We start from the raw sequence: 12,691 nt of genomic DNA, 5'->3' as shown, positions 1-12,691 counted from the left end.
TATGCCGTTCTCGCCCTTCTAACCCCAGACCTGGCTAAATTCTCACACCCGCATGCTGTGTTCCTCTGAACGCCTCTGGAGGAAATCTCTCACACTCGCAGACTTCCTTCACTATAAATTTATGCTATCCTGTTTCAACTCTGCCCTCTATCAGGCTAAACAAACCTAATTTTCTTCACTAATCAAAATGCACAAGTCTAACCCACACCGACACTTCTCTTTCTTTGACTCCCTACTCAGACCACTCTCAGCTGCCTGTTCTTCTTCCTCCATCTCACCTCAGGACTTTGCCGACGATTTCAAACATGCAACAGTTATACCATTACTCAAATAGCAAGCTTGACCCTACCTGTCTTTCTAACTACCGACCTGTCTCCCTTCTGCCTTTTGCCTCTAAACTCCTTGAACGTCTTGTATTCTCTCGCTTGCTCCATTTCCTCACCACCTATTCTCTCCTAGACCCTCTACAATCTGGCTTCCGCACTGCTCACTCCACGCAAACAGCCCTCACTAAAATAACTGACGACCTCCATGCTGCCAAAGACAGAGGTCATTACACTCTGCTCATATTACTCGACCTCTCTGCAGCATTTGACACCGTGGACCACCCTCTTCTCCTTCACATTCTCCATACTCTTGATATTCATAACAATGCTCTATCCTGGATCTCCTCTTACCTCTCCCAACATACTTTCAGTGTCTTTTGCCAACACCTCCTCCTCCTCTTTCGATCTCTCTGTGGGGGTACCCCAGGGCTCTGTCCTGGGACCTCATCTCTCTTTACACACTCTCTCTAGGTGACCTAATCACATCTCTTGGGTTCAAATATCACCTCTTTGCTGACGACACGCAAATTTACTTTTCAACCCCCGACCTTACACATGCTGTACAGACCAAAGTTTCTGAATGTCTCTCTGCGATATCATCCTGGATGGCCCTCCGACGACTTAAACATAACATGGCAAAAACAGAGCTCCTCATATTTCCTCCCAAACCTGGCCCTACTACCTCCTTCCACATTAGCTAGTAGCACAAACACGGGGGTCACACTCGACTCCTCTCACATTCAAAATGTAGCTAAAACCTGTAATTTTTTCCTCCGCAATATAACAAAGATACGCCCTTTCCTCTTGCTCGACTGCTAAAACTCTGACACAGACACTCATTCTCTCCCGTGTTGATTACTGTAACCTCCTGCTGTCCGGCCTTCCTGCCTCTCACCTGTCTCCCCTACAATCTATCCTAAATGCTGCTGCCAGAATCACTCTACTCTTTCCTAAATCTGTCCCCGCGTCTCCCCTGCTGAAATCCCTCTCCTGGCTTCCTATCAAATCCCGCATCTCAAATTCAATTCTCCTCCTCACTTTTAAAGCTTTACACTCTTCTGCTCCTCCTTACATCTCAGCCCTAATTTCTCACTATACACCATATACATATACATATACTGTACTGTATACACACACACACACAAGTCAATATCTGCGGCTGTCATCGGTTGCGTATGGATGGTTTACGCCGAGTGACACTTTGCAGAATCAGGCGCTCGGTGCTTGGCTTTGGTTCTAATCACACGGTTAACATGCTGGGGTTAGTATGTGCTGTAACCGTGCCGTATAAAGGCACGCCTGTCCCTGCCAGTCCCTCACCAGCCCTTCCTCCTCCCCCCTGCGTCCCAGCGCTCTTTCCTACCTTTGCTGGGACTTGGCTGCGTTACAAACCCTGCGCGCATTCAGCCGCAAATAAAACTGAACTCTGTGTTTCCCGTTTGATGTTTTACTGTTTGCTCTGCCATTTCTGTTAGGGAGATCAAACACCAGCGGAGAAGCCAGTGCCCTCCGTGCCAGGGCATGATAATTACAGGATGTCTCTCTCTGGAAACAATGTATTGACTAAAGATTTATGTGTTTCAATATCATTCCCTGCGCAGTGTGCAAAGAGCGACAATCCCAAATAATATGACATTACTGCGTTATAACGTGGGCTTATACATTGTATTATACAACAGCTGCTCATGAGAGAGGCCATACGTAACTGAAAGGTGGCCGAATGCAGTCCTTAAGGGCCACTAACAGGTCAGGCTTTCAGGATATCCCTGCTTCAGCACGGGTGGCTCAATCAGTGGCTCAGTCGAAGACTGAGCCACTGATTGAGCCACCCGTGCTGAAGCAGGGATATCCGTAATCCCTGATCTGTTGCTGGCCCTTGAGGAGTGGAGTTGGCCAGTCTTCGACTGCTTGAGCCACCTGTGCTGAAGCAGGGATATCCTGAAAACCTGACCTGTTGGAGGCCCTTAAGGACCGAAGTGTTACAGATCATGGTTCTCTTCATCTCTCGTGTCGGAGGTCACCGCGGTGACCTTCACACAGCGCTGGGCTCTGGGGAGAGCTCCATTTTGACCTCTGACACTTAATATTTCAACCGCGTACAGCGCCCGAACTGAGCATCACATTTTTAAAAGTAAAAACCGCGTTTGACAGGCCAAGAAGAGGTCTTGTGTTAACTCCTGCACTGCCAGAAGTGTCACCAACACATTGCAGGTTGAAGACATCACCTATCTAGTGTTAAAGCGGTAATCCAAGCAATATCCTCCATAAGGGCGGGGGAGGGGGGGGGGGTTATTTTATTTTGTAATAAATCGGTTCTGTAGTATGAAATATTTTTATTTTTTTATTCAGCTCCTTTGGTTGAGTTTAATCCTATGTGAGGTTACTCCGTTACTATACTGCTGCTCAGAGCGTGACGTCACTGGCACGCTGAAGCAGTTTCTGGGGGGGGGGGGGGGTTTGAGCTTGGATTCATCGCTGTAAAGTTTTGCCGAATTCCCAGAGCATTACACGGCTCTTTCACCGCACAACTTCCTGAGCCGGCGTGTGTAACGTCCACTCGCAGTGAGCCGCCTGTGAGTCACTGACCTCTTCCACATGGGGCCGAGCCTTCGCCACGGAGAAAAACATCTCCTGGTTTCCATGTGTTCCTCCGGGGGGAGGGGGCGGCTGCAGGAGGCGCGCGCGCTGCATGAATCAGACCGATTCTGCATATGCATTGGGACGGCTCTCATTCTGCAGCCGGGTTCTGGGAAGCGCTCGGGGCAGAGGGTAATGTGCGGGGGGGCACTCGTCAATCGTTGCTTTTGGGCGGCGCTGAATTTCTCGGGGGGGGGGGTCGGGTGGTTGCAGAGGCCCCGCGCTCTTCGGCGAGGCATTTAAATTAAATGCCGGGGGATCGCGTGAGGCCTCTGCAACGCTAAAAACTTACCTTGACTCGCCTCCATGGCAACGCCGCGGGGTGATGTGACGTCAAATGACGCTGCGGGTGACGTGATATCAAGGTGAGGGGGGGCGCGAGCAGCAGAGGAGGAAAGGCAGGGGGGCGCAGCTGCAAAAGTTCCCGTGCTTTAGGGGACCGGTGACGGCAGTATTCTTGTCCCCACGTAATGCGCTAGAACCAATGTTCTAGAACAGGGCGTGGGCAACGCCAGTCCTCCGGGGCCACCAACAGGTCAGGTTTTCAGGATATCCCTCCTTCAGTACCAGTGGCTCTGTCGGCCCCTGCTTCAGCACCGGTGGCTCTGTCGGCCCCTGCTTCAGCACCGGTGGCTCTGTCGGCCCCTGCTTCAGCACCGGTGGCTCTGTCGGCCCCTGCTTCAGCACCGGTGGCTCTGTCGGCCCCTGCTTCAGCACCGGTGGCTCTGTCGGCCCCTGCTTCAGCACCGGTGGCTCTGTCGGCCCCTGCTTCAGCACCGGTCTTTGACTGTGCCACTGATTGAGCCACGTGCTGAAGCAGGGATATCCCCAATACCTGACCTGAGTTGCCCGCCCCTGCCCTGAGATCATTACTTCGGGATTTGATGCCAAACAAGATTGGTGCCCAGAAAGCAGTGGAAGTATCTGGGTAACGGCGGCAGCTTTGTATTAATTCCCAGATTTAGCGTTCCCATGATGAGACGATGGGTCGCGCAGAGCGGGCGTTTAATAATGAATGTCCTGACGTAGAGTGATATGTCTGGAACAGACACCTTAGCCATAATAACAGCAGGAAGGCGACATCGGCAACGTGCAGCTTTCAGCTTCAGCTTGGGTTAACCCCTTAAGTGGCGGCCGGGAACGAAACGCTTTGCAGTGGCCGAAGTTTTTTAAGCTGGGCTTTAAAGCTGTGTTAACAGCGAGCATTAGCTTTTAAGGGTTCCATGTAAAAATGGATTGCAGGCAAAATGTGACACGGTGTGCTCATTTGGATGTAATTTCCCAGAATCCCTTGCTGCAGTGGAAGCGCTGTATGCTAGGTGATAATGGTGAAAGGCAGGGGTGCAGACCTGTCTAAGACATGCAAATGTGCTCACAAGTGATCTTTTTATGTGCTATATGCCATATATGCGCAAACTGGGGGGCGCAACCCCCAGGGGGGCGTGAGACTGACTGCGGGGGGGAGGGGGAGAACGGGGTTTACAGAAGCCCCCCGCGCTTCCCGAAGGCACTTAAATTAAGTGCCGGGGGAGCTGCAGGGCCTCTGTAAACCTCACTTACCTTGGCTCCGACGGCTTCTCACACGCGTCACCATGGCAACGTGGTGTCAAATGACGCTGCAAGGTCATGTGACGCCGGAGCGAGGGTGATGGGGGCGGGGGGCGGAGGTGAGAGGGGCGCAGGGAAAACGTTTGCGCCCCCCTGCTATATGCTATACAGGGGAGGTCTTTTGTTGCCTTTTCACCCACCATAACGTAAAATGTGATTTTATATATACAGTATATATACAGTATATATACAGTATATAATCACATTTTAAGTTATGGTGGGTGAAAAATATATATATATAATTAAAAAAATTATTATTATTTTTTTTTTTTTAAAGCATGGCTACCAAGGGGTCCTCGGGAGCTGAACTGTAATCGTTTCGGGGACCCCCAAGATTCTTACCGGTGGAACTACTGATGTCCGTTCTCCCTCCAGGGTCCTCAAAGTGCCCTCTAAAAGGTTGTTGATCCTGTGGGCCAATAGGAAGAAGCCGTGACATCAGCGGTTGTTGCTTGCTATTGGACGGCCATTTAAATTCCTTTAAAAACCAGGAACCATCACCGGTAACTTCACCGATGAGTATCCCGTTAACCGGAGGGCGGTTAGTTAGGCAACAGTGCTGCCTTTACTGTTCCAACGATGTTATGAAATAATGAATGAATAATTCATAAATAAAACAAATAATGTCTCAATTTATTACTAATAAATAAATGTTTAATGGTACAACTGTATTTGTTTATAACCACATTTATATAGCGCCCTTATCCTGAGCGCTGTACGTTAGTTGGTAAAACAATGGTGTGGCTACACACGGAATATCTCATGTGATGGGCATACATTGTTAATGTCTTGGTTGGTGGGCAGGGGTGGGAACATTATGGTCAGGGTATGGGTTAGGTGCAGTGAGCTTGCTTGGTTGGTGGGCAGGGGTGGGAACATTATGGTCGGTATGGGTTAGGTGGATTAAGAGCTTTCTTGGTTGGTGGGCAGGGGTGAGCTTATTATGGTCAGGGTATGGGTTAGGTGGATTAAGAGCTTTCTTGGTTGGTGGACGTGGAATCGCTGGGAGCTGCCGGTAGACGTGGAATCGCCGGTAGATGTAGTATCGCTGGGAGCTGCCGGTAGACGTGGAATCGCCGGTAGATGTAGAATCGCTGGTTGCTGCCGGTAGATGTAGAATCGCTGGGAGCTGCCGGTAGATGTAGAATCGCTGGGAGCTGCCGGTAGATGTAGAATCTCTGGGAGCTGCCGGTAGACGTGGAATCGCCGGTAGATGTAGAATCGCTGGGAGCTGCCGGTAGACGTGGAATCGCCGGTAGATGTAGAATCGCTGGGAGCTGCCGGTAGATGTAGAATCGCTGGTTGCTGTCGGTAGACGTGGAATCGCCGGTAGATGTAGAATCGCTGGGAGCTGCCGGTAGATGTAGAATCGCTGGTTGCTGCCGGTAGATGTAGAATCGCTGGTTGCTGCCGGTAGACGTGGAATCGCCGGTAGATGTAGAATCGCTGGTTGCTGCCGGTAGACGTGGAATCGCCGGTAGATGTAGAATCGCTGGGAGCTGCCGGTAGACGTGGATTCGCCGGTAGACGTGGATTCGCCGGTAGATGTAGAATCGCTGGTTGCTGCCGGTAGATGTGGAATCGCCGGTAGATGTAGAATCGCTGGTTGCTGCCGGTAGACGTGGAATCGCCGGTAGATGTAGAATCGCTGGGAGCTGCCTGTAGATGTAGACGGATTGTACGTTAACATTGTGCTGCTTACAGAAAAGGAGTGACTATTCGAAGCTCGCTTACATCTTAATCCTTCTCTTTTTATTTATAGATTCATCCAGCATCCAAAGAACTTTGGATTCATTGCCTCATTTTTGGAAAGAAAGGTACGTTTCTCTGTTTTGTTGCTGTGGTTCGTGATGTTTTCAGAAACCAACCCAATCCGTGCATAAAACAATAAATATATGGGAATATTGAAGTGACCTTCGGGACACTACTTTTGTTCTTAAAGCAATTTAGTAGATTTCTTTTTTTGTGTATGTTATGATTTGTAGATATGTTTAAATGTCGTGTGTATTGTGTGTATAATATTATCTATCTGTGCAATACAACAAGCATAAGCTTATAGGAGCCCATATTATTGGTTTATAACCACATTTATATCGTGCCCTTATCCAGGGCACTGTAGGTTAGTTGGTAAAACAATGGTGGGGTTATATATGGAACATTTCATGTGATGGGCATAGACTAATTGTTAAGATGTCTTTGCGGTGGGCGGGGGTGGGGACATTATGGTCAGGCTATGGGTTAGGTGCATTGAGAGGCTGGTGGGCGGGGGTGGGAAGATTATGGTCTGGCTATGGGTTAGGTGCCTTGAGAGCTTGTTTGGTTGGTGGGCGGGGGGGCGACGTTATGGTCGGCGTATGGGTTAGGTGCCATGAGAGGTTGTTTTGTTGGTGGGCGGGGGGACGACGTTATGGTCGGCGTATGGGTTAGGTGCCTTGAGAGCTTGTTTGGTTGGTGGGCGGGGGGACGACGTTATGGTCGGCGTATGGGTTAGGTGCCATGAGAGGTTATTTTGTTGGTGGGCGGGGGGACGACGTTATGGTCGGCGTATGGGTTAGGTGCCATGAGAGGTTGTTTTGTTGGTGGGCGGGGGGACGACGTTATGGTCGGCGTATGGGTTAGGTGCCATGAGAGGTTGTTTTGTTGGTGGGCGGGGGGACGACGTTATGGTCGGCGTATGGGTTAGGTGCCTTGAGAGCTTGTTTGGTTGGTGGGCGGGGGGACGACGTTATGGTCGGCGTATGGGTTAGGTGCCATGAGAGGTTGTTTTGTTGGTGGGCGGGGGGACGACGTTATGGTCGGCGTATGGGTTAGGTGCCATGAGAGGTTGTTTTGTTGGTGGGCGGGGGGACGACGTTATGGTCGGCGTATGGGTTAGGTGCCATGAGAGGTTGTTTTGTTGGTGGGCGGGGGGACGACGTTATGGTCGGCGTATGGGTTAGGTGCCATGAGAGGTTGTTTTGTTGGTGGGCGGGGGGACGACGTTATGGTCGGCGTATGGGTTAGGTGCCTTGAGAGCTTGTTTGGTTGGTGGGCGGGGGGGCGACGTTATAGTCGGGGTATGGGTTAGGTGCCTTGAGAGCTTGTTTTGTTGGTGGGCGGGGGGACGACGTTATGGTCGGCGTATGGGTTAGGTGCCTTGAGAGCTTGTTTTGTTGGTGGGCGGGGGGACAACGTTATGGTCGGGGTATGGGTTAGGTGCCTTGAGAGCTTGTTTGGTTGGTGGGCGGGGGGACGACGTTATAGTCGGGGTATGGGTTAGGTGCCTTGAGAGATTGCTTGGTTGGTGGGCGGGGGGACGACGTTATAGTCGGGGTATGGGTTAGGTGCATTGAGAGATTGCTTGGTTGGTGGGCGGGGGGACGACGTTATAGTCGGGGTATGGGTTAGGTGCATTGAGAGATTGCTTGGTTGGGGTCAGCTCTCGGGATTTGGTCTTGTCGGCAGCATGGTGATGGCTCGGACAGTGGAGGGGTTTGGATCGTGAGGTGGGTGACTTTGGAGAGACATTCGGAAGGTAAGGGAGATCGTTGGTGTTGGTGGGGGGCGGGGGGGATCAGGAATGCGGCAGAGATGAGTTTTGAGTTGGCTTCTGAAGATGGGGACTGGCCAGATTGGATGTGATGACGGTCGTTGCTCCAGCGGAAGAGGACAAGTAAGGCTAGGTCCCCAGACCTCTTATCGAGCAGGCCCCTGTAGCTGTGTGTGAATTCTCACATATCGCGATGGCGCGACCGCTGGTAAGGAAGGCGAGAATTGTCTTTCCGTGCAGCGACGCGATCACGTGGTGTGCGGGCAGCCATTGGCAGGGCAGATAGTGTGGACCAATAGGAGTGCAGGTAGTGTGGACCAATGGCAGTGAAGTACTGTTCTTTGAAGTCATCAAAGGTCACCCCCTGTCTTGGTGTGGTCCCCCCCCCGTCATGGCCGCGCATCCCATCGCGCCACATAGACCGCAGATTGCGTTTTTTACCTGTGCACGAGCAGCCAGGCTCTCAGACGCGCATGCCGCCGTAGCCTTTGGCATATGATCGGAATCGAGAAGAGGCGCTGGGGGTGGGTTGTGGCATTCGGGGAGCGAAGAGGACGGGAAGGGGGGATGCGAGAGATAATTGCTGCAAGGTATGGGGGGGCAGTCGAAGCCACAGAGAGGTTTGTAGACCAGGATGGGTAATTTGAAGAGGGAACGTTGTTGGATGGGCGGCCAGTTCAACTGGATAAGGCTACGTCCATAGTGCAGGATACGGCGAAACAAACACTAGGACTCTGATGCATTGGTATATAGTGCGCACTTGCGCTGCTGGGAGACCGGCGCCTTGCGTTATAAACCAGTTTGTATTTCTCGTGTGACGGCTGGGTCACATGAGAGGTTCGCCCAATGAGGGCATACCAGCTCCGTGATGTCACGGACGAAATATCTCCTGCTGCAGGCGAGCGTGCGCTGCGCCCAGGAGCGCGGAAGCTAGCGGGTTCTACCACGGACGCAGCCTAAGATGCAAGAGGTGACACTGTGCTCATTTGCATGAAATTTCCCAGAATCCCTGGCTGCAGTGGAAGCATTGTAGCCAAGAGAATGGGGAAAGGCAGGGTTGCAGACTGTGTGTGTGTGTGTGTGTGTGTGTGTGTGTGTGTGTGTGTGTGTGTGTGTGTGTGTGTGTGTGTGTGTGTGTGTGTGTGTGTGTGTGTGTCGCGCACTCACACAGATATGTTACACACACACCTCTCCAGCACTGCCATACATATATCATAAGGCCCGTTATCATGGAGTAACTGTTCACAATAGTGTAACCAAAGATAAATATAACTAGCTAAAGTCACACTTGGGGGACGATCCAATACAGCTGCGCTATAAAATGATGCGTCATTTATTTGTACAAGATGGTAAAAGATTGTTTACACACACAGCTATTTGCTCATATCTGTTCCGGACGTACAGAACACGTGATAGTGTATTGGGTCAATTATTATCGGCCTGTCTTATAGAGGTGTGACTTTAGCTAGTTACAGTGTGTGTGGCTGTCTCTCTGTCTGTCTCTCTCTGTCTCTGTCTCTCTCTGTCTCTCTCTGTCTCTCTCTGTCTCTCTCTGTCTCTCTCTGTCTCTCTCTGTCTCTCTCTGTCTCTCTCTGTCTCTCTCTGTCTGTGTCTCTCTCTCTGTCTCTCTCTCTGTCTCTCTCTGTCTCTCTCTGTCTCTCTCTGTCTCTCTCTGTCTCTCTCTGTCTCTCTCTGTCTCTCCCTGTCTCTCCCTGTCTCTCCCTGTCTCTCCCTGTCTCTCCCTGTCTCTCCCTGTCTCTCCCTGTCTCTCCCTGTCTCTCCCTGTCTCTCCCTGTCTCTCCCTGTCTCTCCCTGTCTCTCCCTGTCTCTCCCTGTCTCTCTCTGTCTCTCTCTGTCTCTCTCTGTCTCTCTCTGTCTCTCCCTGTCTCTCCCTGTCTCTCCCTGTCTCTCCCTGTCTCTCTCTGTCTCTCCCTGTCTCTCTATATGTGTCTGTATACACACATACATATCACATACATACCCATATCTATGTGTCTATATATACAGTAGGCATTCTGGAGATGAGTTGTTAACCCCTCCGGGTATAGGCGGCAGTGGCGGGTATAGGCGGCAGTGGCGGGTATAGGCGGCCGTGGCGGGTATAGGCGGCCGTGGCGGGTATAGGCGGCAGTGGCGGGTATAGGCGGCAGTGGCGGGTATAGGCGGCAGTGGCGGGTATAGGCGGCCGTGGCAGGTATAGGCGGCCGTGGCGGGTATAGGCGGCCGTGGCGGGTATAGGCGGCCGTGGCGGGTATAGGCGGCCGTGGCGGGTATAGGCGGCAGTGGCGGGTATAGGCGGCGTGCTACTGACTCGTCCCCCATGTTTTTTTAGCACCTGAAGTGTTAATAGCCGTTACGCAGAGCGGCGTGTTTGCCCCTCTGCAGGTTAGAGGCCGCACTGACGCATTCCTAGACATCATAACAGCAATTCCAGATACACTCAGGCTGACCAAGTATCTACCTGCGCGGGATCCGATCTCACGCAATCTAAACGCGCTTTCCCTGGGGTCATTCACACAAAACCCACTGTTTCTGTACATCGCAGAGACGCGGGTTCCTTCAGTTCCTTCTCTCTTATTTATAACTAGATTTGGTTTTCTGTAATCACCATTTGAAATGGAAAATATTTAATGATCACACAACCCCATAAATCCTAAAGGGAACTTTGCGCAGTTTCATAGGGTTGAGGTATGAATAACCCGACGAGACACCTTAGCAGTTGGACTTTATAAGTAGGGTTATCTTGGAGAGGGCAGGACGGGGAGGCGGATGAACCCTGAAGTCTATTGTTAATATCCTGGTCACGTGTATCCGTGTATTAGTAATGTCACGTGTATCCGTGTATTAGTAATGTCACGTGTATCCGTGTATTAGTAATGTCTTGTACAGGAGTGGAACAACAAAAAGATGGGTCTTCAAAAAAAAAAAAATGTCCGCCGCAGTGCGGCAGCGCAGCGCTATGATTTGTGTTGCGGGATTTTTCCTTGCTTGGCGATGATTGACGGATGTCGATCTATAGAAAGTCACAGCGCGGTATGCTTGGCGGGTAGTGCTGGCAGCTCACCGCGAGAAACGCCAGGGGGATGGGGGAAAAAAAGATGGCGGCCCGCCCCATGGGCTCCAGTGTTGGCACCCGCTGTAGTGCCGCACCACTGGATTGGCCGGATCCATGCAAGCCTATTCCTGCCATGCTACGCCGCTTAGATAGCCAAACCCGGGTGAAAGAAGTGCATGGCCAGTAAACCCACTCGGGGACAGCTGTTTCAACCTTCTGTGTCTCGTCAGTGTGTGACCTTCCATGGTTAATGTGGTCACTCTGGGTGCTCGTTCCAGTGTTGTTACCCAGAATGCCTGGCTGCAGGGAGAAGCGCCCGATGCCGTGTGGTTATGGGGTACGGCAGGTTTGGGGGACATGTGACCGTGCCCTTCGGTGTTCCTGATCATTGTTGTACTCTGTACGGGACGAAGGGTTTGTGCCTGTTTTTACTCGCCCTAACTTATTTGTGGTCCTCATTCCCGAAAGGTGTGTGCGCGCGCTATCGGGAAGGGAGGGAGCCTTTTCTTTGGCAACAAAGGGGTTAAAAAGAAAGTGGAACACAATGTATAAAAATTTGAATTTGTAAATAATTTTTTTTTTAATGTAGCGATACTCGGTACTTCCTTCCACCGCTGCCCGTGGATGAAGTTCTGTGACCTGCGCCTAAGTGTACATTTATTCTGTGCATCTTTGCTGTTTTCAGACTGTAGCCGACTGTGTGCTTTTCTATTACCTGACCAAAAAAAGTGAGAACTACAAGAGCCTTGTAAGAAGGAATTACCGGCGCCGTGGGAAGAACCAGGTATGGAACTGCCGTGCATGCGGCGGGTAACGGGTCCGGTTTATCTGGGCCGTGCAGGCAGCGTCGGGGCCAACTGTGACTCATTTTGAGAATGTGTAGCCCCACCCAAGGTGAATTTAAAATGCATAGTTTGTAGTGGGCCGAGGCTGGTTTATGCTGCCTACAGTCATTCTTTCCTTTCATGGCTTTGCCGACCTACATTTGCAGCCTACTCCAATTTAAATAGTCATTTAGAATGATCTACTTTTCGGTACCCATTGAGATCACAAAGATCACCTACACACACACCTACACACACACCTACACACACACCTACACACACACCTACACACACACACCTACACACACACCTACACACACACCTACACACACACCTACACACACACCTACACACACACCTACACACACACCTACACACACACCTACACACACACCTACACACCTGTATAAACTGTATCATTCCTGGGGATATTTCCTGGAAGAACGCAGAGAAGATTCCTATAATGTGTTACTGTTCTCGCATATAACGGCATTTACATATATATATATATATGGCTGTGTGAGGTATATATAAAGTGTTCCATGTGCTCAGAGCCTCAGTATTGTGGTGTTAGGCGTTCCTCGCCGCCCTTGTTTTAATAAATGACGCCTTTGATTACCTTTTAATGAAAACTAATTACGTAAGCTGCCGATCGATCCGTTCTCCTGCGAGCGGTCGGTGAATATCCTGCTCTTGGGGCTAACATAATGTC

The 12,691-nt window shown here is 50.9% G+C and overlaps 1 protein-coding gene across 1 annotated transcript in view; it reads left to right on the top strand.

Annotated features, from left to right (window-relative positions):
- Positions 1-12,691, top strand: part of NCOR2 (nuclear receptor corepressor 2) — a 274,837-nt gene that overhangs the window by 153,047 nt on the left and 109,099 nt on the right. Inside the window, exons 13-14 of the mRNA XM_075569217.1 lie at positions 6,334-6,388; positions 11,841-11,939. Coding sequence (XP_075425332.1) covers positions 6,334-6,388; positions 11,841-11,939 — 154 coding nt within the window. The remainder of the gene's footprint in view (positions 1-6,333; positions 6,389-11,840; positions 11,940-12,691) is intronic.

This window comes from Ascaphus truei, chromosome 13 (genome assembly GCF_040206685.1).
Source record: "Ascaphus truei isolate aAscTru1 chromosome 13, aAscTru1.hap1, whole genome shotgun sequence".
NCBI lineage: Eukaryota > Metazoa > Chordata > Amphibia > Anura > Ascaphidae > Ascaphus > Ascaphus truei.
Note: the sequence above shows the minus strand (reverse complement) of the source record. Positions and strands in the feature narration are given on the sequence as shown.